General features: G+C 43.2%; 2 protein-coding genes across 6 annotated transcripts in view; both read right to left on the bottom strand.

Annotated features, from left to right (window-relative positions):
* Positions 1 to 920: 920 nt before the first annotated feature.
* On the bottom strand, positions 921 to 26042 carry arid5a (AT-rich interactive domain 5A). 5 transcript variants are annotated; one of them, XM_018743961.2, is made up of 8 exons: positions 25796 to 26042; positions 25479 to 25560; positions 11731 to 11813; positions 6666 to 6834; positions 6329 to 6381; positions 4935 to 5032; positions 4507 to 4672; positions 921 to 3824 (listed from the first exon to the last, which is right to left on the bottom strand). In XM_018743961.2, the coding sequence occupies exons 2-8, from the start codon at positions 25513 to 25515 to the stop codon at positions 2553 to 2555; spliced, it is 1878 nt and encodes a 625-aa protein (XP_018599477.2). In that variant the 5' UTR covers positions 25516 to 25560; positions 25796 to 26042; the 3' UTR covers positions 921 to 2552. The 5 variants fall into 5 exon arrangements, with proteins under 5 accessions (XP_018599477.2, XP_018599481.2, XP_018599480.2 ...); XM_018743965.2 differs by having other exon boundaries at positions 6771 to 6834; positions 25796 to 26041; XM_018743964.2 differs by lacking the exons at positions 25479 to 25560; positions 25796 to 26042 and adding an exon at positions 14672 to 14715 and having other exon boundaries at positions 11731 to 11816.
* The window catches only part of dbnlb (drebrin-like b), a 37651-nt gene continuing 23864 nt past the window's right edge, over positions 14212 to 27998 (bottom strand). The window contains exon 15 of the transcript XR_003798033.1: positions 14212 to 14223. The gene's annotated coding sequence lies outside the window, so the exon portion shown is untranslated. The remainder of the gene's footprint in view (positions 14224 to 27998) is intronic.

Genomic DNA, 27998 nt, shown 5'->3' with positions numbered 1-27998 from the left:
CTCACGAGTGTTTGTGTTATAGAGGCGTTAAGGTGACAAGGTTGTCGTCTGTCTCTTCCATTCGGCTAAACATGTACACAGTACGCTGTCAGACACACGGCTTAGGCTTGCTACTAAGTAATTGACACTACGTGATTTTCATTTGATCATGAGGTCAAGACTAAATTTACATTTCTGAAAATTAGTGGAAACGAAAGGGACTTGTTACAAAAACCTATTTAAATAACCAAGTTAATAGTTACTTGTTTATAGTTCATTTCTCAGATGTTGCAGGTTATTACCACTGATCAAGGTACTTACCATAAATTGCCCCAGTAAAAAAAGAAAAAAAAAATACCCTGCTGTATACAGTGGCCTCAAAAATTACAAGGCTGACCCTTGACACAGGACAGATGAGCAAGAAAGCTTTTTGTTGAATCAAAATGTATGAATGATGTTGAGGTGGACATGTAGCCATTATATCTTTTGGGTTACATAGGTGGCTTTAAAGAAAAAGAAGTGACTGACTGATTCCTACCTCTCTAGACATGTATAAAATTATTTCCCTTAGTGGGTGCGTGGCTATCCGAGTGCTCCGCGTCACTTGTTTGCTGTATGTCATCATCCTGCTACCCCAACCTTGGAAAAGTGTCTAATGAAAATGTGTTTGTAAATGAATGTAAAGGGCAATGACTTACCAACAGAGAATGACTGGCAAGAACAAAGCGATGGATAAAAGTCATCAGATGGCAACTGACCACTTTATTCTTAAGTTTAATTTTATACAAAAATACAAGAGTTTGTTTCTACACTAAGCTTACTAATATACACATATTTTATGAATTTACTGTAGAACAGTTTTTTGAAAACAAGCAGACTACAAGTGCAAGTTATTCTATAATTTACAGTATTTGCACAGATTACTTTTCCCTAATAAAAAAGTAAACAAAAAACCAAACTAAAAAAAACTCCCCAGTAATGAGCGTAACGTGGTGAGTGTAAGGGAGCGCTGTTTCGAGTCCAGGGGACACATGTAGTCTTCCACAAATAAAGCACCTGAGACAGCAGCCGAAACACACCGTCATTCCTCGTGCTGCCACAGGGGGGAGCGGTGACAAGGATCCAGCCATTCATGCTTCCACATCTTTGACCTTCACGAATGGTACAGTGAGAAACAGTCCGTTTGAAATTTCCACCGTCACATTCACAAACACATGTCACTGAAACCCAGCGGTAACAATGTTTTCTTTAAAAGGGATTCCAAAACAATATCACCGAGAAGGAACAACAACAGAAGCTTCTCACATTTGAGCAAAGAAGTGAAACCAGATCTGTATCTATAATATGATGGCACTCATGAATACAGAGGTAACCATATGACGTGTGGTTTTTCAGTGAAGATACATCCTGACAGCAATTCACAAGAAAATATCATTGCGACATTTTTTTTCTAACGTCGCTGTGTCAAGCGGGTTGTGCAATAATTGATGAGGAACAGATTTCAATTTGTCATCCGCTACTGAAGAATTTCAGCTGAAAGCCTCATCGCATTTGGAAATACGCAGATATCTCACTCCAAATGAGGAATACACTGGTACTCTAAACAGGATGTGGTATTTATTTGCCCAGTAATCATTTATATTTGGGTTCTCTGTTCCTCTGCAAAGCGGGAGTAATGTGCACAGGGAAACTAGATGTTCGGACATGAACGCGTGTGAATTTCAGAGCTTCCTAATATTAGTTCTCTATTCAGTGTGTACCGTAATCCTACCGACGTTTGGACAGAACAAAAAGATGATGTACTGTAGTGTATGGGGTTGACATGGGTGAAGTAAATGACTGACCTTTGGGCCATCCACAACACTTGGGGTGCCCACTGCAGGGAATAAGTGGCCACAAACACAAAATAATACCTCACTCAATACTGGAGACTGATGTATACGAGGGATACCGAATGACAACCGCTGTACGTAATTTGTAGTTTATACCGTAGTTTAAGCTGCCGTTTCCCCACATGGTAACTGAAAGCCACAGCTTGCTGAAAGGAAAGCGAAAACATAACACATTGAACGTTTCCGATAAAGGACCGAACTATCCAAAAAAGTGAACTATACGCTGAGGTACGCGCTTTACCAGGTGTGTTGGTCTACCACTCAGACCTGGTACTTCTGCCCTTCTGGGACCAGGGCCCTGAAATGACACCTGTGCTTGCGGTGATGTCAACGCACAAATGGCGAGACCGCTGTTGAGAAGATAATACTGGTCAGTGCTAGTAGAGGCGAGCCTCCGCTTCTCCATGTGAAACACCTTCAGAGAGGCAGAGGATTAATCTTGTGGACAAGGAGGTGGAGACCTTGTTTCGATGCAGTGGAGGCCCGTGCTTTAACACGACAGCATGAAGGCACACAAAAAGGGAGCAAAATGCCCAAAATTCCCATCTCCCTACCACCAGTCCCTTATCCTTCATCAGAAAACTTCACACATGCAGTCGTGCTTCCTTGTCACTGGAGTTTTCCTTTTCTCCAGCCACTTTACTGGCAATTCACAACATTCACATCACATAAATGTCCATGTCACAGCTTAGTGTTCGGGTACTGTGCGTGTAGGCCACTAACGGTGTACGACGTGGGAGGCGGCCAAACCGGAAACGGGTAAGGACAGGGCCGGGGGACCGGCTCGAATGGGAGAGGGTAGGTCGCACCGGCAGCCACGTGGCGATAAATCGAGTTCGGCTGGGGGGCTGCGGGCAGCGTCAAGTGGGAAGGCAGGAGGACGGATTGTAGCGAGAGGCCTTTCAGCTGGTGGCCTGAGGTTGGCCTAATCTTATCGTACGGGGAAACGAGGTAGGGAATCGGCATGCCGGCATGGAACAACGAATGTTGAATAGGAAGTGGCTTCAGGAGCCCCGGTTTTAACTTCTCTTTCAGTTCTCCCTGGTGCAGCGGGTGTACCAGTTGCAGTTTCTTCGTATACGTAGCCATCTCCTCTGGGGCAGGCCTCTTCAGGATCTGGTTCATTTTGTAGCTCGGCTGAAAAGCGCCCGAGCGCACCAGATTTGGGAAGGTCTTGGTGACACCTGACACGGATGGAACCCAGTAGGTTCTGAACCCTGCAGAGGTAGAACTGGAGGAAGGGACCTGATGGGCTTTGAGGCCAGAGGGCCGGTCCTCCTGCTTGCAACCTGGGCTCCAGGCTGAATCAGGTCTCTGCCCTTTGACCCCAGCTGGGTCAACTTGCTGAAAGTCCCTGTGATGTCTGAGGTAGCCGTCCGCATCTTTGACACTGGGGTAGCAGCCCAGGGGCTTGCAAACTCCACCGCTGTATGGCACCGAAGTGAAGTTGCCCACGTAGGCAGGTGCAGCCTGTGCTGTTGGATCTGGACCAGAAGTGCTGACCTCCTGGCAATCGTCAGAGGATATAGAGCAGGGGGATGAGCTGCGAGACGAGGAGGGGGATGACCGGGGCACCGGGGATCCTTCAGAGGAGTCGTGGGCTCTGCGAGAAGGGGGCTGCCCCGGGGATTGGGCGCAGTGGATCACTGAGGGCCGCTCTCTGCTGTCTTTCTCAGGGCTCTGCCGGAGCTTGGAGAGGCCAAGGCTGGCCTGAGCCACGCGCTTCTTCTTCTCCAGAGGCGAGATCACCTGAGCACCCAAAGGCTGGCCACTGTGAAGCAGCCCACCAGGGGTCTGGGAAGCTGTGCAGGCTGCAGCTTGGAGTTCCTTTCCCGTGGTGGCCCCAACAGGAGACCTGCAGCGGTCGGACTGTGGCCGCTCAGCGGGGAGAGGCCAGGAAGAAGAGTGCATACACCTTCCCATCTCGCAGTGGACCCCATCCTCTGGCTTCTCCTGGACATACAGGAAACAAAAGGCAGCAGGTATAAAAAACAGTTACAGTTATTACCATCACTATTTTCCATTTTATGAAGATAAATTATACATTAGAGCAGACCGGAGAGTAAAAATAACACTAACACCAAAGTCAAAAAAAGAAACATTAGGATGCTAATTATTTTGATAGCATAATTCTATGTGACATTTATAAAATTTCAGTGCAATACAATGAGTGCTATGCTTTTTCCATATTTATTTATTGGACATACGTCTATGAAGGGCCCTTACTTTTCATCAGATTGTAAAAAGGGTCCGTAGCCTCAAACGGGTCAAGAACCTCTAACTTTGAGGCTGCTCCTGCACAAAGCAGTCTCATTCCTTGACATAAGAGCCTTAAGATCATCAACTCAGCTAATCCAATTTTATTTCATAAAGCGTGTTTTTAAAAGCATCGCATTACGGAACCTAAACCGCCAAACCTATTATGAAGAAAACCGATCCCTTTGACTGCGTCAACTCCTGTGAAATAGCAGTGTCTATAGGTGTGACATCACACCTCTAGCAGCCTGAGAAATGCAGAACACTGCTGTTTGAAAAATAATGACAATGTGACACAAAGCAGGAGAAGCCACAGCGCAATAGCGAACAGCACCACCGAGGCACTACACATTTGCGCCAAAAGTAGCAGACACCCTACCTCAGCTCCCAGTGGTGGCTCTCTCTCCTGCTGGCTCTTCCTCTTCTTGGTCTCTGTCTTGCTGCCCTTACCTTCAGGGCTCTTCTTGTACTGCTTGCGTGGTTTTGCCGGAGGCAGTGGTTTGTCCTCCTCGCCTCTCAGATGTCTCTCAAAGGGCAGCACCAGCCTGTATGGTACGAGTGGGAGTGTGCAAGGCCATTACAACCCCGGAAATAATTAGCAGCCACCTAGTGTCTGCTGTAACCAGGCCAAGTAGTGGTGGACCAAGAATATCAAGGCACTAAAAGATATCCTGCTGCTTAATGATCAAACTTCACAGTTAGCCCACACTGTACTTCCTCATCCAGTAAATGTGGCTGTCATGACAGAGAAAGGAATGCAGGGACGTGCAGACAGACAGGAGACAAAGAGTATGATTGATTCCTTACCTTTCATAGTGTCTGCGGGTGCAGGTAGCAGCACTTGTGCTGCCTGGGCTCCCCCCCAACTCATCATACACGTTCTTCCACAGCCGCCGGGCAGTCACCTGAGGAGAGACAGAGCGTCATGCCCCCATACACACACATCTGCACGCATGAACACACACAGACACACACAGATAGTCCCGGCATGCCGGCTTCACTGCCCTCTTTCTGACGGATACAAACGAACCGAGGCGCTTGGTCTACATACACAGTCAGCGATTCCTGGTCTGCACATCGTTACTCTTCCTGCACCACGACAGCCTGGCTGGCCTCCAGCCCACCATCTCTCCCCAACCAGCAGCGCATTACACACTTTGTTCAGGGTGGACCATCTTTGTTCACTCACAGCCCTTCAAAGGATGTGGTAAACTTGGCCCTAGCCAATTCCAGTAATGCGTGGCAAAAGCTTACTTCATGACCCAAATGATGGGAAAGTTGAACAGATCAAGAAAGACTGCACGAAACCAGGCTGTATCTGTGGAACTCAAAAGCAACCTTTCCCCCAACTAATGCATGGGCCCCTAGAGTGACCTCTGGTGAACCCCTTTTCAAAGCCACATCAGCGTCGCAGCGTACAGATTGGGCCCCCGGCTGCAGCAGGCATCCTACTGAATGGAAACTAGAGAAGCAGTGCTCAAAGGCAGCTCGGCCAGCGCCGTGTACTCGTGCCCCGGTAACACGCACCTCCTGTTGTTGTGGTGCAGGGCTAACGGTCACTGCCAACCAGCATGCATGCTCTATCGGCCTCTCTCGTTTGTTACGTCGTTTGACCCCCTTCCACCCACGTTAAGCCTACGACCAATCTTATAACTCATGCACGTATCCGCTGTTTTAGCTGCGGTGGACACAGGGGCCTTCTGCACCGATCGCTCAATAAACCCCACCCCCCACCAAAGTGCTTCTCGCCTTGACATACGAAGGCCCAGTTTTCCATTCACACTGGTATATTTAGAACCATCGAGCTGCTGCGGTTTTCTGCTCAGAAGCAGCACCTCCGCACGTGAGCTGGCTGACCCGTAGCACACTGCGCAATCTACAGATACAGATTTGTCTCTTGTAACTAAAAACAAAATGACATATGCGAACAATGACAACCTGTCTGCAGCGCTGACGATTTTCTCTCACATATTACCATATGTTTTATGTATCTCTCCCTGAGGGTACAGTCTTTGAGCCACACCTGGTAAAGGCAGCAGGTGCAACAATGGTCTGAACAGATGTCCTTTTTTTCACCATGCAATTCAATTCTCACTTTTAATGGGAAAGTACCATTAATTTCTGCACAGTGTGGTTACGGGAACGGTGCGTCACAAAGTCTGCATTCATTGAGTCATTCACACAGGGGTTGTAACACTCACAGAGTCATATCCACCCAGCTTGCCCACCGCCTTGTAGATCTTCCAGAGGTTAACTGTGGATAAAAAGCAGACATCAGCTGCGGCAATACTGAATGCCACCCACATTATGCTAATGAGTAAACTGTGCCTTTGTGTGTCTGTGGCAAATGTGTCGAGAAAAGCAACTCTAAGAACTAAATTAACTACTAAAAAAAAGACCCGAAAGCGGAGGCTACGCCGAAGAAGCGGATCCTCTACGGCAAATGACTGCTCTGGCTAAACCTGTGACTGTGACGTGCAATCCACGTGAAAGAGCTCCGCTAAGGCATGAACAAGTGAAAGACCCAGGGCCACTCACTCTGCTTAAATCCCAGGTGAGGTATCCTCTCTATGGGTGTGTTCCTCTCTTCCATGAAGCGGTAGAGGCTAGCCACAAACGTCTTCTCCTCCATCTCCGACTCACCCGGCCTGTCGGGCATCTCTTCCCCGTCAGCGGCGATCTGGCACAGCTCCATCTCCCTGGTCTGCTGTAAATGAAAAGAGCAGCTCACATTTTTTATATCTGTGTGTAACTTCTGCCCGAGTCAACATCCAATGTCTTATTAGGGGAAACCTATTGGAATGTAGCAACATTGTGTAACTTGTCTGCTTTTCAGAAACCCTTCTTATTTTTTGCCCCATGTCCAAAACGTATGATGCATACATTTCCAAAGGTCACAGGAATGTTAAGCTGTGGGCATACAGTATTGCAGCGTGCGACACTGCGACCGTGTCCTTTGTCGTATTATGTTCTCCTCCTAATGGGCTTTCTGCACAAGCTGTGCATTTCCGACTCTGTAGAATATATCGACAGAAAATATGATCTGATGAAACTCAGAGCAACCATGAAGGCTGCTGAAATTTGTCATCGAAAACCTCAATTTCAGTTTCACATCCAGATGAAATAGGAAAGAAATAAACCTTAGTGCTCACACCACATCTTTTACACTTGCATAAACACGCACGCCACTCTTTTTTCCAGGCAACACAGATTCAGAACAGTACATTAAAAACATGTCAGAGTGAGATTACCAGTTCCATTGATATAACAACCTAAGTCGCTCTTCTTAAAACTGAAAAACACTGTCAATTGATTGACTAATTACTGTCATCGGGAGGTTCGCAAATACACCTTGTTTGAAGAAGATGGTCATGTGAAGTGGGGGGGGGGGACAAAAAACCCCCACACGTCACCGATCTCCTCCAGTTAAAGAGGACAATGTCATTAAATTAAGTACTCAATATGAGCAGCCATCCTGTCATTTAGTCCTCTTTGAGAATGTAAGGCCAAGGAAGCTGCAGCCACACTGAAAATTACCTCTAATTAGTGCATTTACTACGGTTTTAACTTACCACAGCACAGTGAGTCTCAGTGTCCCTGGAGTGGATCTATAATTAAAGAGGCTGTGAGGACAGGTGACGTTCTGTAACTTTTCTGCGGGGCTCTGGATATTCGTGTTCGGTCACAGTATAAAGGCACTCGCTTTGCTGCACACCCGCCTAAACAAAGTGCTTCCAGGAGGATTTTTTTTTTAGGACTCATTCATGCTGACGGAGGCTATTTTGTGGGGAAAAGAGCCGTGTAAACAAAAACAGCAGCAAGGCAGCACCTTGCGGGCCGTGGCCAGCCAGCCGGTGGGTGCAGGCCACAGACGGGAAACGAAAGAGCCGAGGCAAGCAGGCCCAGCTCCAGTTTCTGCCAAGAGAGACACTGTAAATCTTAAGTGTGGTGCCTAAAAGACCTCTGGAAATTTAGGAAGCATCTGCCCTTGTTCTGCATATGCAAACAACAAGGTGATTTTAACCACAAAAAAAAAAAAAAGTTTACCTTAAAAAAAAAAAAGTACAAAGGAAAATCTTGGCAAAAAAAAAAAAAAAGATCCTCAACCTACATTTTTGTCAAGTCTTTTGTTGGGGGAATGGACACATTTCTTTGCTTTGGTGATTGGTGATTTTGCATTCATTTCCAGAAAGCAAGAGATTAAAGGACATGAGAGCGAATATGTACATAGTAAAGAAATAAATAAAGTCATATTAACGTGCGAGTGCGAATGGCTCGGGCCACCCGTTCTGTACGAAGCTTCGTTGCGTCTCTGGGCTGCAGCGCGACGATTGTTGGGTTTGTGCCCGTCCAGTAACTTGCTTTCTCCAGGGGTAGGCTGCCACGGCCGCTGCACCAGACGGCAGTTTCACACTGAATCGAGTTCCTTTCCGAAGCGAAGGTTCCCAGAAGCGGGGCCCCTGCTCTGAATCATAGCGAAGCTGCTGGGCCCAATCCGGGCTGTGGCCTCGTCTGAGTCACTGGTGCGCAGCCGTTCCACCGAGCTCGTCCCCCCGTTTGCCAGCAGCTGCCAGTGCCCCGCTCGCTGCCTTCCTGCCTCATTCCTAGCCCCCCTTTGCCAAAAACATTCATCTGACAGCAATGACACCATGTTGAGTCTGCAGCTCATCACATTGCAGACGAACCCTCAAAAAAAAAAAAAAAAATATTGCGCTACTCTGTTTCTCAGCAGACACCTCTACCACAATAAAGTTAAATGTCTTGCGCTACATTTTAATATTTCAAGTTTTTCCTGTCAAAGAAATTCCAGGGGAGCCAGAGAGCTTTTGACAACAATTTCAGGCACCTGACTGCTATTGCAGCCAACTGGAGATAGGGCAAATTTTGGGAATATGCTTTAAAGGAGCAGTCAGTCAGTCAGTCATTTAGGAAGGATGCTTTCAAAAAAAAAAAAAAATACCTCATCTAAAATTTTAAATGACATTAGTAACAAAGGGAATACAGGGAGCAACAGGTCAAGTACGGAGCAAGAGAGTGATCGGCTTGATATTACTGCAAACTCTTGTCACGGAGATAAACATTTTGGCTCAAACGGAGACTGACTTACTGATTCCTTGACATGTGTAGAGGGCAGTTTATACAGATAAGATTCTGAGAAAGAGGAAAGTCAGTACTGAGAGACAATGTGGTGACTAAAAATAAAACTGTGACTAACCAGGAGATATCGTTTCGCTAGTGGTCGAGGATTGAGTGGGCAGACGATTGGTGGAAATGCATATACGGTCAATATTGCCAAACCGGTTGCGACTTGACAGCAGCTGTTGTGCTGAAAGTTTTCAAACACATAAGCGTCATAAATTTTTCCAGATAAATACCGTGCGGAAAATAAAAGATCGGATTGCTCTTTAACAGAAGGTCTAAAGACGAGTTAAATATTTCCGGTTGTACCTGTAATTTCTGATCCCCAAATTCCTCTTTCTGATAACCGGTACAAACAGCGAAAACTCTGATCTACATAAAGCGACAAAAAAAAAAAAAAAAAAAAAAAAAAAAAAGAGAGAACTTTGTCCAACACCACCCACTCTCTAGTCTTCCTGCTCACAGAGATGTTGCAAATTTATGACAGCCATCAACAGTAAATAGCACAGGAAGGAAGCAGTATGATTGTATACAAGCTTATGGTAAAATTGTATCATGCACGACAGCTATTGCTGCATTTGACGCTTCTCTCATGTGAAAAAATGCGGACACCTGAGTCAATCTGTGCACCATTTCCCAAACCACGCTCTAAGCTACTGTACGAATTTTGTTGTGAAAGACTGTCAGTAAACATCCTATCTAAATTTCCACCATAGACGAATTTCGGAAAAGTGCGTGGGAGCCGTTGATGTCAACATGTTGATAAGGCGGTCTCACTATGATTGTTAGTGGCATGCTTGGGCTGATAGTATCGCCTGGGCAGATCTCACCACAGAAACCGCCAAGCTTTCATCTCAATGCTTGGTCTTGGAAATTTGATGCATCTCTGTGTCTCGACTCTCTTTTTCTCTCAACCTAAATTACCAGAAGTCTGTGGGGATTGGAACTCCAACAGTTTCTGTTTGTCTGAATGGTGATGAAAGAGTGAGAGAGAGCAAGAAAGAAAGAAAGCTATGTGCTACCTCAGATTATTATATTAATCTGTGGAATTTTTACATTTGGTCTTTTACATATGAGAACTGCTAGGGTTACTCTGTGAGAGAATCATGCACCAGAAACTGGTATTTCTCTTAGTTACCTTCAACCAGTGCTACTGTCACAGTGCCCATATAAGGTAAAATCATTGTAACTCCCTGTCACAGTACCTAAAGTGCTTTTCGCTCTATTCAGTTTTTTGGTGAAGGTCCATCACACAGCCTTTTCTCTATGAATGAGCTTAATATTCTCCTTTAAGATCTCTTGTGGTTGGGACTACTAAGACGGCACCTGTTCGCTATCAGAGCGATGTGTGAAGTCTCTGTAACAGACCCGTGCTTCCGCTGTCTCCAGCCTACACTTTGTTGTTGTGGAAAGAGCTCCAACAGAAACTGTGCGCGCAACGGCAATCCTGCACTGACAGACCTCCTACAAATTGACTCTTGTGAAAAAAGAAAAAAGAAAAAAGGAAAAAAAAAAAAAAAAAAAAAAAGGTAGTACTGCACAATGCACAGTGACAAAAACTGGACAGTTCATGTCCTGGAGTTACTCTCAATTTTTAAAATGAAACAGATACACCCACACAAATAACCATTTTCTGAGGGAAACAGGAGACTAATGTCTGTCACAATCTTTTTTGAACTTGTCCCTCTTTAAATATACTACCGCAATTAAACATTTAGAGAGCTTACCACTTACTTGAATAGGGGCAGCCAACAGGAGTAAAACTCAAAACTGAAACAATCCTGACTAAATTTCAGTTTTAATTCTGATTGATTTATTTTTTCAAAAGTTGAAATTACTGTACCTTTCCAATCATTTCATTTCATTTACCATGGAGACATTCTTTTAAGCTTAAAAACACAAGAAACTCTGCTATAAAATTTATACCATTCAAATTGGCTCTTAAACTATGACTTATCAATGTCTATAAGGGAACAGGCAGGTGCAACACTTTTTAAAACTAGACCAAGTTATTTCTTTATTAAGCTGTTTAAGATAAGTAACTTCCCACTGATGTACATTAGCCTCGTTATGTAACATTCAAGTGAGAACAAATCAAATGCTTAATCAAAAGAAACAATATATGAATTTTAAATGTATAGTCATATTGTAACGACGTACAGGTACCGAACACGTGTTACAAACTGATTTGTTAAAAGTGGGATTTTAAAGGTTTTTATGGTTCAACGAAATGACGTGTATGAAATAAAGGGAAGTATACAATTACAGGAACCCGAATGATGAATGTACCCCAGATTACTGGACGTTACCGTTTACGCACATATCAGATTGAGCTCTTCCTACTTGTGCTGCTGTAGCCCACAGACACAGATATGAGTCAAAACGACAAGCAGCGGAGTCCGTGTAAAGGGTAACGTACCCTACCGTTAAGGGGGGAAGGAGTTACAGGTGTAGTTGTATTTACCTGGTCCAGGGGAACTCTGTTCTCCATGGTTCTGCTTTCTTCGGGCAGGTCCGATCTCTTATCCTGCCCACCTCTTGGGGATTCTACTGCCACAGAAGACAAAAAAAGTCAGGGGAAATGTTACATGAATGAACAAATTACATGATTGATTTCATTTCTCATTCCATAACAGATATTCTGCATGGCATGCCATTCCAATGGCTATCTTCTCTGCCTGGTATATCAAATGTAAAAAATGAACCACATTTGGTAAATTGAAGTATCCTGTTCACACAAACCTTGTAGAGACCTGAAAACACAAAACGTCGGTCACGATGAGAATGTTCGACATACTATAGGAGGCAGGAGGTATCATATGGGCTAGAGCTACCACCATACAATCCAAGGACCCAGGACTGCACCCCCTGAGCAAGGTACATGGCCTAGAATTGCTCCAGTAAAACCACCCTCCAGTATAAATGGGTGAATAACTGTAGGAAGCTTAACATTGTAAGTTGCTGTGGAGAAAAGACTCAGCTAAATAAACAAACCGCTGGATACTGTGAATGAAATTTGTACGTACAGGTTGAGTGCATCAGGTAGCAAATGGGAATTTTGTATAGTCGCCCTCAGAGTTGTTGAAGAAATGCCAACAGCTTGAAGAACGCTTCGATACATAACAAAACAGAGATTCACTCACGTCCTTCAAGCACCTCACATTAATATCTAAACACACACACACACACACACACTCACACCCACCCACAAGAATAGCCATTTTCTTATGACTGAGTACTGTAAGTGAACTGTAGGCACTTTCAGATCACAGGTGCGACTTTGCTACATATCTAGCAGTTAATGAAAATTATGCAGAACAAAATTTAACAGATCTTTCTCCCTGGAAAAACGTGAAACTGAAGAAGTTTCTAAGAAATAAGGGCCCCATCTTCCCCCCCTACTTATAAAAGACAGTACTAATACAAAACCACAGTTTGAATGCCGCACCACTGCTTCCTGTTTGAAAGTCTACAAAAAGTCATGCGGTGTCCTTTTCTAGCATAAGGGGCTTACAGTAAATAAAGATGGAACTAAAAAGAAACTGGAACCTTGAGCAATTTAGTAAGTTCTCATTTTTAAATGGCTATAACAGCAGGAGTGTGTAACAGAGCTTCATGAGAGGCAGAACTTCCCTTCTTGAGTCTCACTGCCAGGGCTACTGTACTTGCATCAAGCCTCAAACGTCAATACTTGCGGCGCGATTGCAAAATAAAAACTTTCCCCCTAAATTCTAGCGCGTCTCCATTCAATCAGATCGGGTCTTTCATACTAAAAGCAAACGTATAACTAGTATAAAACTAGAGAAGTTGTTTTTTTGTAAGAGTCCAGTCAAGCAGATACATTGAGTACTGCGCCATAGAAGGCAGTGAATGAAAAAGTAAATGAGGGGGGGGGGGGGGAAAAGTGAAAAGTGATCAGTGCAAGTGATTTTGACAGCAGCGAGTGTCAAATTGCTGGACAACGCCAGCGAGACGCATCACAGGACATCGCAAGACAGGGAAATGCGAGAAGCGTGCACGAGCAGCTCGGCGACACGGTGAAGGCCCTGCGGCCCTCGCAGTAAAGGAGGAGAGAAGCATCTCAAGGTGGTGCCCTCGAGCAGCGCTGCCACTCGCTCGCTCGCTCGGCCGGCCGGCCGGCACCCTGCCCTTGCATTTCTGTTCGCCGAGCACAAACAAGAAGCACACTGCACACTCCGAGTGCATGCCCAGGGGACTACTTCACTTTCTGCATCACATGATTTATGCTGTTTGCTCAGCTAATGCCCTTTCCTTGACACGTACTTGTGCTCGGCGTACAGTTTTAATCTTTTTCGCAAGTGGATATCGACTGAAATGAGTACTGTACTCCAAGGCAGAAGAGCAGTTTGCCCCCGGGACACAAATTTTTGATCCTTTTAGCACAAGACGATAAACTGCAAACGCAGCAAAGAGGGCAACTCCTAAACGACACAGCATGTGCGCGTTTCCACTCTCAGCAAACTGGGCTACAGGGCACATAATGAGAGCAACTTTCTCACCATATCAATTAGCAAATCATACAAGGTGTATTTTGAGAAGCATTTGCCTTCGAGCCACTTATAGTGAGGAACACTCTTTGTGTTACTGTGAGAGGCTGCGAGCACACACACACACACACACACACACACACACACACAATAACAAGTGCACTTCCCTTATACAACCACCGCTTTCACAGCCACTTCAGAAGCGCCAATATGGACATCACTGGGCTCCGAACCCATGGCTCGGCTCTTTCCACGCGCAGTTTCCAGCGCTGCTACATTTACATGCAAATTTCTTCATGAAACAAGCGCTCTTCATCTCAGGAAGGAGTGCAGTATTTACATGAGCAGAACTCAGAAGGAGAGACCTGGATGCACAGATGTTATTCTCAAGTACAGCTCATTTCTCGCATCCCACCAACTAAATTCAAGTGAGTCTCTCACACACACACCTTGCTGCAGCCCAGTCCCACCATCATCACACCCCACAGGGAAATGCGTAAAAATAAAAGCCACCTAACCTATACAAATCATAACTCACTGCCTTAGTTCCAAAACGAACTGCGGGACAACCTGAAAACATCCTGTACTAACCCAGTCCGCGTGGGTGGTGCAATACCTACATACTTTACCGCATTTTTTTATTCAACCACTTTATTATTATTATTATTACTAATACTAGTACTACTCGCAGTAAGTAATACTTAGTTTACTTATACACAAGTATGAATAACATGATACAGTGAGTGCTACGAGTTTACTAAGACTTAGTAAGCTATTAGCACTGCACATGTGATGTATTTTATTCACACTTACTTAGTCTAAGACTAGTTGAGGAAAGTTTGGCAACTTGGATGGATTCCTTCACCTAAATAATTCGTTTTAAATAAATAGTAATACCTGGTTCCGTGACGTGCTCAAATGACCCAGTACGAGGCTCTCTTACTTCCAGCTCCTAAAGGGTCTCATTAGGTGTGTGTAGTACGGTCACGGTCGAGGCGCGGACTGTCGGCGTGTGAAGCGCTTCTGCGCTCAGTGAGCGCCGCGTGCCACCACTTCCTCTGCGCGTTTCGTGAGAACTGCGATTCCGCGGCAATGTAAGTTACATTGTAACAACGGAGCAAAAAAAAGTGCCTTAAAATTATGCACTACTTTTTATTAACGCTGGCACACATGCGCGCTTCCTGGCGGTCGCGGAAAAAGCGCAAAATACTCATTCACTCGTAACGTCAACGTAAAATCATTAACGACTAAGTTACGGAATAATCTTCGTGAGTGGGGGCCGCCAAGGCAAGTAGAGGTAAGTAACAGTGAAGGAAAAATACGAGTTTATATATTATGTCTTGCGTTAGTGAAATGATAAAAATACGCGCACATCATCATACAAATTCAGTTCTATCGTAAGCCTAGCTGTGTGTACGACTACTACTAGTTAGTTACTTCAAACGCACCACAGTCCACACATTCCCTGTTTGTTTCGGTCATTTCGTCGCCCGAAGAGCCCGAACTTACCCATGGTAGATATTTTTTAGGCCTTTACTGCTGTTATTGGTCTCTAATCTGCTTCTCTGTTCTATAATCTCCAATGTCCCATAACTTTGTCACTCCGGTTACTCCACACCAGCGTCTGCTGTTGACTGCTGAGAAGTGTCATTTTCGAAACCCCTGGGCTCGCTGTGACATCATTGCCTCTCCTGCGTTTCATTGGATGACAAACCTGCAAGGCGCCGTACCCCCGGGAATGTGGAGCATGCTGGGATTTGGCGTTTTTCTTGCCCCCCCCCCCGAGTTTCTTGGGTTCTTTCTCGGTGTAACGATTATGTACGTGTTTACTACCTATCGGAGCGCTCCATCTTCTCTTTTACTAACTACATGGAAGCAGAATATTTAATTTTAACGCTAGAAAACATGCAAATATGTCTTACGCCTGTAGTCCCTCACTCAGGTTAATTAATACGTGCGACAACTCATTATTTTTTTCAAAGTTGTGGAATTTTATTTAACTGATTTTTTTTTCCTCCCAGAACAACAGGGCAAGAAGAACCTTCATAAAATGAACTGGGGCAAGTCCTAACGAAACACCATGATTTAAGCTGATTCCTTTCTCTCATCACAACCCAACCTGCCTCAACGTAAACCATAACCTGAGAAACCTTAAACAGTAGTAAAAATCCACTTAAATTAATAAAAACTAAAAACATTATTGTTTGCATTGTGTAAAAACATACACCTTTCTTTTGTACAGATGATGAAATTATGCATTTTTTTATATGGCCACATGATATATACGTGTATAGGGTCATGCTTAATAATGGGCTTTTTTTAAAAAAAAAAAAAAAAAAAAAACTACTGGCAAAAAATATCCAGTTCATGTATTTGCATGTCAATATGTAGTCCTACAGTAATGTCAGGGCTCTGGGGAACTACCTCCAAAAGCAGAAAAACAAGATTCAAGCTTTCTGATACGCTGATGTGCTTTAGCTGGAATTTCCCAAGAACATATTTCTTTCATTTGTTCATGTTCAAAATGGAAGCTGTTGACTCAATGGGTCCACAAGACACAAAAACCAGGAGGAATCACTTTGGAAAATGTAGTTTTCTGATGCAACCCACATATCTAACTGTGCAGGGAAACTCTATTGATTAAAAAAATGTAACGCCATCCATTGAAATAGCACTTTATTACGAACTGAAGGATAAAGGCCATAACATTCATGCAGCCAATAAAGAGTAATTAGAGAATGGAAACTGCCTTGTTGCCTTTTTCTGGGATAAATGATGTTAACTACTGAAGTAACTATCCATTTTAACGCTTTGTGCTTCCATGCAACATATCGTAAAGCTTGTGTATATGGACAGCGTTTTATATAAATGAATTCTTTATAATTGCAGTATACTGCTAAGGAGACAACTCTGAGGACACTTTTTTAATAGTAAGCCCTGGGTTACGAGCTTAATCAATAAAATGTAACTTTACAAGTAAAAAATAAAATATTAAACGAGTAAATTATCTGAATAAAAGCATAATATACAGGTTCCTCTCACGTAAGGAAGGCTCTTTTTACGAGAATTCTAAGTTACAAGCCAATGTAATTTGTACCCTAAATTTTGCATACTCAGCTACCGACTCACAAGAATAGAAATTTCTAGTTCATATAGGTGCCATCGTGACGTGGCACACAGTACGAGGCCAGTAGAATCCCCCACGCAGAGGTGTGGCTTCTGCATAGCAACACAGTTGTCACAAAGTTCTGCTTGCAAGCATCTCAGAAACATTGTGGCTCTTTATCCTCTTTAATTAAGAGCCACAAAGCAAAACAGCTTTAAGGAAACTACTAAATGCAGTTAAACGGCCAAAAAAAAAAGCTTCACGTAAAACCTGAAGTGATAAACCAGTACATTTCTGTTGAAAGGCACAATCACCATGAAGAACTTTGCGTGATTTGACTTACTATTCTTCAAATTGTACTTCACAGACAGCTCAGATTATAATCAATATTACAAGAAAGCATAAAAATAAATTTTTTAGACTAAAATTTTCCAACCTGTGGATGCTTGCTTGCTACGTTCACTGAAAAACTGCACATGATAATAATGTTAACGTGGAAAATTAGCCCTTGAAACAACACAAAAAAACAACACTACGTGGGAAACAACTTGACTGGAGTTCACAACACCACAGGCCAAGGCTGAGGCAGCACCATTACACTATACCAGTAACAGCAGCGTTCCTAACACTCGCACCATAAGCTTCTGGTGGCCACCGATGTAGCGATGCGACTCATGATTTTGACTCACGCCGCAAGATGTGAACAAAAATACAGCAGAGGGCATATGGTGTTAGAAGTAAAAATATGATTTACAAATGCAAAGCAATTTACAAAAATGTAGACATTTACAAAATAACACAATTAAGGAAAAACAGAATAAAATAGCAAAATGAAAAAATATTTAAAAAAAAAAAAAACTGCAACAAAATAAAATAATAAAAGCAACAAGGTCCGGTGGTTCCAAGCCTATCTTGGAAGCGCAGGGTACCAGGCCGGGGTACACAACTACATGGTATACACAGGGTGCTACCTATAAACAACAGAATAAAACAACCAAACAAAGAGAAAATAACAGCAAACTAAATGAGGAGAGCATGCAAGTATGTTATGTGTAACTGATTCGAAAGACAGCTAACTAGCTACAGTAGCTAGTTAGCTAGCTAGCTACATAGGTAAGTACTTCACTGATCCCAGGGGATGTTGCACAAGAATTCAGCAGCATACATAGCACATTTATTGACAAAAACGAACGTTGCAGCAGAACGTCGAAAGGTGTAATAGAAACGACACCGGAATACAACAGGAGAAAAGACACAAAGCAGTCAGAGATGTTGGGTTGTGCGCTAAATAGTCATGGAAACAGTGTAGAAGTTGTACCGTCACCTCGGCACAACAAGCCTGGACCCAGACAGGTTCTCATACATTGCATTTGGTTTTCACTTCGACTTTCTCCGTGTTTAAGAGAAACTGAATAAGTTTTGCATGTTTGGTGAAAAAATTGAATGTTTTGTCCTTCGGCAACGTGTTTATTTGTCATTTCCACTTAAATTGATCGCAACAAAGGGTTCTTTTTAGGAGAATTTTTACAAGTTGGCCTTCAGCAACAAATTACGAGAGGGAAGCCTGCATTGATTAATGTTATCCTAGCTGTGTAAACAAGTCAAAGGGTGCTTTGGATAAACCTGTGGCTAAGCTGCAAAATAATAATAGTATAACTTTAGGCACACCAGCACGTATCATATCCTTTTCTGAATGTCACATAATTTCCTTAAAGTTGCCATTATTATGTGGTGCACAGGTTTTAGAAGAGACCTGATATTTGGAGTATTAGTCGCACGCAAATGAACTGAATGTGTCACTTCCTAGCTGCACCGCACTTAATACCAGCACTGCATGTCTTGCTCCCACAGGGGTTATTTCACAATTCAGCACTTTGCTTTGACTTTGAAGTAAAATGCTTCTCAAGACAAAGCAATTTAAAACAAATGCGTATATACAGGCCTCTTGATAAATTAAACAGGAAGAGCTGGCAAAGCAAAACTGAGACATATGAACAAGCCAAAAGCTGTAAACATGAGACATATATAATTATACAAATAATACATTTTTTTTAAAAAATAATAGCAGCTTTGAATGGAAAAAAAGAAAGCTTAGGAAATCAAGATACTTTGAAAAGCAAATGATATTATTTTTAATGACTAAAGCAGGGAAAATAAAAAGCTGTATTACAGTCATATGTTGTTGACTGCTGTGAAATGTGATATTTTATCTGAGGCTACACCATTTGGCTAAGCACGTATTAAAAGCCACAAAGACAGGCGGTGGCAGTGATGTGTGGCTCCACTTTCATGTTTGCTTTAGATGGTACTACTTTGGATAGATGTCACAACCTTCTTATTAGACAAACCAATGAGCTCACATCTTCAGAATTTGCACAGTGCATAATAGCTTCCTTATTTGCTGGGAAAATTTACTTAAATAGTATCATTTTGCATTTCTGGCGTATACATAACTGACAACTGCGACACTGTGGTTTGTACTTTTTGGAGGACAAGATGCACGTTCTGAAAGCAGCCTATGCCACAGGCATGTATATAAACGTCATAAATAAGAAGCTGAGGCTTTGCAGTGAATCACACATGAATCATACCCTATCTCTGTGTGCTTTCTGGAAACATACCTTCGGGCCTTCTTAGCTCTTTGTGGTGCTCATTTGTGTCATTTTTGTCAGGCAGTGAAACCACAGTGCAGTGTGCTTCGAATCTCTGCGCATTCTCATGCTTCGAATCTCAACTGCTGCTATTACAACCTGCCCATTATTTTCATATCTGAACATAAATGAAGGCCTGCATTTATCAAAGCGGTTCTGCTAGTCATATAAGTCTTCCTTTGTAGATTTAAAGTGCAATGAAAAGCATGTTTCACCACTGATGTTCTCACTGATGATGGGTGTGCAATGCATTTATGTTGAGAAATGAGACTTTTTTTTTGCTCTCCCAACACAGCAAGTTTGAAGTTTGCAGTGTTGCTTGCAGAGAACACTTGAGCGATATTCGCTTGAAGGGGAGAAGGGGACTCCCCTTGGAGCTGATACTTCGGTAGTGAAAGTCCTCTGTGCTCTGCTAAGCTGGCTGTATGGCCCTGAGCCTACACATTACTGTCACGAACACACACTTTCCAGTCTTTTCGGAAACTACAGGCCTTGCTGATTGGCGGGTGTTGCAAAAACTCTTTTTGCAAGAACCTGTATGAATATTAAAAGCTGATTTTCTGTTTTTTTTTAGCTGTGTGCCTTGTATTGTGCCGTTGCGGCCTTGAAAATTCGTTAAAAGGTTTTCAATAGAAAATAAACTTTAAACAAAAAAAGCAGATGCAAAATTCCAGGTGAAAGAGCAGGTGAAATGGTCCAATTTTCTCTCATTCCCAACCTTCTGGTGACAGAAAGTGGAACCGTGAAAGAAACCATGCACAGGAGGAGATCCGAAATTGCTCAGACGCTCATCACAGACGGCAGCCTGAATGTGGGTTGTCTTTCACAGCTGTCGCTGGGTCTTGGGAGCAGAACAAAACTAACTTCTCTCGGATGGGGAGGGTGGAACAATCAGCTGGAAACCACCCCTTGGTGTCACCATCTAAGCTTCACCAGTCAATCCACCAGGCATGGTAGAGATGCTGGTTGCTCCTCCTATCAGTGCTTTAGCTTCCAGTTGAAACTAAGGGGGTGGATCTGGCAGGGATACGAATCACAGGAGCAAACATCAGATGCCTTGTGCCCCCTGTTGAAAGTGGGACATGATATATGCCAACTAGGACAAGACACGAATTGGAGGGAAAAATACACTGGAGGATAGGATCTGAAGCAGCACAAACTGCTTTGATTTAGTATTTATCATCTGCATTGTTATTGAGGGAAGCTGAGCTAGTTTACCATTACAACACTGAAAAAGTGGTACTTTGTCAGACTGCAAAGAGTGCATGAATTCAATAATAATGTGGTCACTCAACATCTGTACATCCGCAGATAAACCACCTATCAGGAAAGGAAAAACTATGCTGTTATTTTTGTGAAGTGGGCTTTAGTAATAGTCCACACATTTAATCACCGCTGACACTCATTTCAGACATGGGACAGGTTTCAGAATTTGAGGGGGGAGGGGAATCAGCATTTTCAGTATTATAAATGTGTGAATTTGGGCTAGAGACATGGCAAAGTGCAGTGGAAAAATATGCAAGAAAAAGTAAAATTAAAAGTATTTTTAGAACAATGTTCCTGAAACATTTTAAAAATGATCTGACATTTTAATACCGGGGAATTCTTCCAAGATTCTGCAGATGGAATAAAAATCTGTACATAAACATGAAAGTGACACCTTGTAATATCAATAGAACCTCTGAAATGTCTGAAACATCTTTATGGGCTACCAAAGGTAAATGATTTACATGTCACTTTTCGGAGAACTATGATGTCACTCTTCTTCATTTCATCACATCAGCACTGTTGTGTACATTTGGCATCACTGATTCACACATTTACAGCTCTTGATGTAACATAAAATAACAGCTTTACTTTAGAGATTTACTTTACATACTTTAGTTGTATTGTCCTCTCAAACCAAATAACATTTAAGAAACAAATTATAGCATTACACGACGGTAACATTTAAATAAAATGAAATGATCTATGTGCATTGCTGAACCTAGTTTAAATAAACATATTTAAAGAGTTTTTAAAAATATGTAGGCTGTCATTTTTCAAAATTTCATATGTGGATACTAGGTTCCCTCTTGCCAAACCACTGACTATATTTTTTGCCTCTTCCTAGTCCTTTGAGTCATCTTTCAACTCCTTTTCCTGTGAGGGTTATTTTTGGGCACTGTCACTTTTTATTTAATGGGTATTTAATACATGACATTTCTTTTAAAATGATGCATCTGGTAATGAGGAGCATTTGTAAAAGGAGGATGGATATAAAACCCAAGATCTTAAATCAGTAATTAAGAAATCTCACCGAAGTTGTCGGTGATACAGAGTTGTCAGCAAATAACAGAAATTTGATAACTATGCTGTATTTTGTCGAACTGTGTAAATCCTGGTAAAAACTGTCAACCCGCTAATCGTTCCATTTCAACACTGTATTGCATTTCTCATGTGATGAGTTTTGTTTTGAGATTTTGTAACTAATGTAAGAAAACCATATCCTCCGATTAACTTTTTAATGGAGAAACATAATACGTCCGTGAAGCTCGATAATCCACAAAGGCTGTGTTTACTTCCTCTATAAATTAACCCAAAAGAGATCTATAACTGTAAAATTACCAGAGAAAATCCCCTTTACTTTGTCAGATATGTTTACACTCAGAAAAATGAGAAGACAGTCTATAGCAGTTTCTCAGAGTATTTTGTCTACCTTTCTGTTAGAAGTTTCAGATCACTGTGATTTGGAGAGGCCCCTTTGCTTCTGCCACGAACGGATAGTGACTGACATTTAGGTACGGTTAACCTTTAAATGTCAAAATAACGAACTGTCAAACTGGCCGCCCGTCTTTCATAGGTACTTTTCAATGCAGAATTAGACAAAACATTCACTTCCCCTTGTTACTGATCATTTCGTCCGGTACAGGCGTCCTAACAGTAATATCAGCAAGAAAAATCAAACTGATTTCACACTGCTCCCGAAAAACCCAGGTCACAGCTCTGATGACAAGTTTTATTCTCTCTGCTTGTTAATCTGTTTTTTTGACCTAATTTGCAGGCAGTGCTTTGAAGTACCAGTGGGAGATAATGTTCAATGTATTACTAAAGTCCTATTTTTCAGCAGTACCTACATTAGTGGTACATTTAAATTTGAACAAGAACCTGTTTCCTTAGCACTGTCATGTAAACCATTTCATCGCCGTCTGCTGCCGATATACATGACTTACTCAACTTACTCTCGACCTCAAACTCCAGCAAGTGTGCGTTAAAGACCTCATTGTACCATTATTTTGCAGAGGAACACCAGCTGTAGGGTGATGGCACCACAGCAAGCTGAACGGGCACTTGCTTGTTCAGAAATACATGTTATACATGAAGCAGATCGACATACACAAGTGATGGTTAAATTGACCATGCATGGGCTTCTGAAAAGGTGGTTTTGACTCGACTCCTCGGAGAACGGATTTCCACAAGTGAAACATCTCACCTCGAGCCTGTGCACCTTCCGAATGACTCAATGCGAGTGTTTGCGGTTAGTCAAAAAGATTCCACACACCACAGAATGAAATGCAATATAACAGAGATTACAGGTTCCTTACAATTTTTTAAAAAAGTAACTCAAAGAAAAAAAAAAAAAAGACATTTGAAATTATTACAATTGGTGTCATGAGAGTGTTCTCAGTATTAAAAAACTTGCATGTTTGAAAGATTTTTCTCAATAACTACCCGTTTTGTACATTTGCTCTCAGAGACCACGTACCAAACGTTTTTTTTCCTTGAAATTGTGCAGTTATTAAATTCAGCTGATGCTTTCCTCCAAAGCGATTAACAGTGTTAAACTAGCCACAACTATTTACCCATTCATACAGCTGGGTAATTTTACTGGAACAACTTAGGGTAAGTACCTTGCTCAAGGGAACTACAGCACTAGGTAGTGGCAGCGGCTCTAACCGCTACATTGTCAGCAGCCCCGCCATCATTTAAATTGATCCACTTAAAAAACAAAGGGGAGGGATTGTTTGTGGGTTTTTTTTTTTTTTTTAAATTACACCCAATGCCATCAAGGCAAAAAATTAAGCCCTTTGCTTAAAATGCAATATGACGTATTTTTCTCTCTGATGGATTCATGGCAGGCTCATGCAAAAGTAACAGTGTCCCATACTGTACCGGTGGGAAGTGGCAAGAAATAGTGTGGCGTTAGGACAGCTGGCACTGGGATCAAAACACAGGTGTGTCACAAGAGGTTACCGTTCACTGAACCTTTGAACAGGTCAGCTAACCTCAGCAGTGCCACGATACATCAAAATGTTTCATTTAAAACATTTTATGACTACTTATTCTATCAAGTTTTGTTCTTGCTTTCAGGTTCAGGTTTTTTCCTCTTCTCATCATCTCATTTTCACTGTGCTAAATCCTTCTGGTTAACAGTTGAGTGTACAGTCACATTCACACCCATTAGACCACTGTCACACTCTGCAAAGTATTCAGCAAGTGGCGCGAAGGCTAGAACCACAGCCTTGGACTCAAAGGGTTAAATCCCTGCTCTTCCTGTAGTATCCTCGAGCAATGGATAGTACTTACCATGAACTGCTCCACTGAAAAAATCAGCTGGTGGTAAAAATGGGAAAAATCACTGTAAGTTGTTCTAGAGCATCAGTTGAATTAATGAAAAATTTTGCAAGCATCACCTTGCAAACTGTGCAAAAGTCGTCCAATCAGTGACAATCACCATGGTTGCACTTGTATTAAAAGCCGAGAAGCACAAATGGGCCTGAACTGCATCAGGGATTTGTGACCTTTTCCATTTGCTTCCAGGTAACATAAGGAGCACATGCAGCAAAGTCAAAAGTCAGTTCCAATTCCAATCCGATTCCTTCATTTTTGCAAGATCTGCAAAAATAATCTTAAACTGTAAACAACTGAAGGGCGGCGCGGTGGCGCAGTGGGTTGGACCACAGTCCTGCTCTCTGGTGGGTCTGGGGTTTGAGTCCCGCTTGGGGTGCCTTGCGACGGACTGGCGTCCTGTCCTGGGTGTGTCCCCTCCCCCTTTGGCCTTACGCCCTGTGTTGCCGGGTAGGCTCCGGTTCCCCGTGACCCTGTATGGGACAAGCGGTTCTGAAAATGTGTGTGTGTGTGTGTGTAAACAACTGAGCCATCATTTCTTGCAACATTTTGTAATTTATGATGTATTACATTCTGCGTTGCAATACATGGCAGAGTTTGTAGAGCTGCTTCAAATATTGTGTCAACATGTATGAAGAACTTCTATAAGTAGTACATTTGCAAGCTGAACCAATTACCTGTATTACAGCAAATTCACTTTACACCATCGGTTCTACTGCGTAACTTGGATTTCCTCCCTACCGATGATATGACGGGTGGGGACGGTTAGGAAATAATGATCTAACTGCTACAGCTATTAAGAGTTACAAACTCCAGACCATTTATAAATAGTGATATACGGTCGGTACATCGACGTGATCAGGCTATAATATTTGCTTCTTCAGTGTGATTTTGTTCTACTCTTGACTATATATACATATGGTATCATCACTTATGAATCCAAACACACTTCCAGACATATTTTTAAAAAATGTAAGAAAGAACACAAAAAGTAAGATTGAGGGTTCAAATGAGAGGGTAATCCAGTCTAATTAATGCAGAGTAATTAACGCACAGGGGTGTCCCCAAGACCACTTTTGAGAATCGTGACTCTTCGCTTGGACTGAACGATGAAACCAGTGAGTAATGTAATCCTGGTATTGGTTTAACCCCAGTTCAAATGATTGCAACTCATTGCAGAAGTAAAATACCAATAAGTGAGCGTAACCACGTATGGAAACGTTCTGCTCTAGCCAAGAGTACAAATACACCAAGTTAAAAACTCCTCACCGTAGTACCGTATGTCTACATTTTGAAAAGGGAGGGGGGCATTAAAAGGATCACACAGGGTTTCACCGACCTTCTGCTGTTCCGTCGTTCTCTCCGAAAATCTTCATTTAGTCACTTTCAGTGGGTGCGCATTCAGTCTTGCTCCATAATGCCTATGAGTGGGAAGAGCACAAGTGGAGTATTGATATTAGTTTAGTTTCTGCATTCCTGCCACTGTCACTTGAGCACTTTGTTTATATTTCAGCAGTTGCATGAAGCATCTTGCAGAAGGAAGCAAAAATATTTGCTGGAAACAGTGGAAAAATACCAATGACTTTTGTAACGGCCACCGCGAGTGAAAGAAATTCGGCGCTAAGAATCAAGCGATTTTACGCGCGTTCCTTTTACCTTTAAAGTATGTCATTTTTCAGGTTGAGATGTATTCATCTCCTGAGTGCTGGAACACAGCTCTGGCTGAACAGTGCTGGTGGGTGACCTGCTGGGCCTGCGTGTGAGAACGGCGGTGAGTCACCCTACGCGGTAAAACACGGAGGTAAAAGTTAATCGAGAGCGCTTTGAAAGGCTGAGCAAGATAGAGGAGTTGAAAGCAGAGAGAAAATTCCCAGCTATTCATTTCAAGCTTGTGCTTAGGTCAGCAGCCTCAAGACATGAAATGGTTAACCAGAAATGAATCTGGTTCATCATTCCAGCCTAACCGTCGTTTCTGGCTTTGAGTCAGACGCCTGGGAGATAATCCACGGGCGATTAGCACCTGGGCAACTTTTCTCTCTGCACTTCATACATTCTGCTTTCAGTGTTTTTTCTTCTTCCAGTCTTTAGCACTTGATGTGTCTCATTTACATTTTTTTTCATTTAGCTCATGCTTTTCTCCAAAGCAGCTTACAATGTTAAGGTCACAATTATTACATGCTTACAATTATTTACCCATTTATACAGCTGGGCAATTTTACTGGAGCAATTTAGGGTAAGTACCTTGCTCAAGGGTACTACAGCCGGAGGTGGGGATCAAACCTTTGCAAACTTTGGGTCCAAAGGCAGTAGCTCTAACCACTCTACGCTACCAGCTGCCCCAGAAAGCTAAGACCTGGCAAAGGGTACTACCTCGCTCAAGGGGATAGGATTCAAACCTGAAACCTCCGGGTCCGAAGGCAGCAGCTCTAACCTCTACGTTACCAGCTGCCCTCCATGCGGAGACCCACTGTACGTTCTTCTCTTTTCTTCTGCTCTTTTACGCGTTACGCCTGGGCTACATTTTATTCTTTTCTTATATTTTCTCCCGAAATTCAGCCAGGGCTTTAGTGAACAATTGATCAGAATATCTTTTTTTTTTTGTTGTTTGAATTTTAAAAAAAAAAAAAAAAAAAATGCAAAAAAGTAAAGAAAAAAAAAGTGTTGGTTTGAAGTTGACTCAGTTCGTGACCTCTTCACTTACCAGGAAAGGAGAACATTTTCCTCTGTGCGCTCACTGGTGATGACATGCGCAATTTCCATTACACGCAGCAGGAAACCCGCTTCAACGGTACAGCAACTGACCCCTTGGCTTCCCTGCAGTCGCACACCGGCGCCGCGTTACGGAAAGCGCTCGGCCGCGGCTCTCCAAATACCACACGCGTAGTCAGAGAAAGAAAGCCTCCGGCGAGCACCGTTGGGGCCCCTCGACCTTCCCCTCGAGACCTCTTCAGGTGCGTCCCCCCCACCCCCCCGGGTGCGCTGCTCCCGCTGCTCCAGGCGCCATCGGGAATTGAGCTTATCGCACACGGCTATTCTTATCGCCAGCATCTGCGGTCACATGGCAGCGCCGTGTGACATCAGCTGGTTGCAGTTAAAATGCAGCTACTGCAATATGAGCGATGGCGAGGTGAAGCACGCACTTCCCAAAACCCTTTTGCAGAAGTGAAATGGCAATATTTTCCAACAAGAATTTCTTGGTTCTGCTTTCGGAAGAGCATAAATATTTTGCACACACTGCTTCACAGTTGTGTCACACATCTGTCCCTTACATGAGGTGTGTGAGCGTGGGGGGTCTAGGACACTTGTGGTCAGTTTTCTTTCTTGCTCCTGGGCTTCAGTGAAAGCAGCCCCGGTCCTGCTCCTCTGCAAGCATCCAGCCACGCACGACACACGCGCACCCTCGGAAACCGCTCGTCCCAAGCGGGGTCACGGGGAGCCGGAGCCTAACCCGGCAACAGAGGGCGAAAGGCTGGAGGGGGAGGGGACGCACCCGGGAGGGGACGCACCCAGGACGGGACGCCAGTCCATCGCAAGGCACCTCAAGCGGGACTCGAACCCCAGACCCACCGGAGAGTGGGGCCCGGTCCAACCCACTGTGCCGCGGCGCAAAACAAGCGCGTGCAAAGTAGCTGTTACCGGCCTGCAGCAGCTGTGAAGTGAACGTTGTAGGGCAGGTAAAAAGTACAGTCTAAAAATGCCTGTTTTTCAGCAAGAAGGGGGTGACATGAACAATCTTACTTTTCTTTTGAAACTGAAACCAAGGTGAACAAAACAAAAATCCCCAAGAGTTGTTATCGCATTGACGTAGATATTCCAGGAAATGATGTGCTTATTGAGCATGTATAAAGCCTGAGGTTTA

The sequence above is a fragment of the Scleropages formosus genome, chromosome 12, assembly GCF_900964775.1.
Source record: "Scleropages formosus chromosome 12, fSclFor1.1, whole genome shotgun sequence".
Lineage (NCBI taxonomy): Eukaryota > Metazoa > Chordata > Actinopteri > Osteoglossiformes > Osteoglossidae > Scleropages > Scleropages formosus.
Note: the sequence above shows the minus strand (reverse complement) of the source record. Positions and strands in the feature narration are given on the sequence as shown.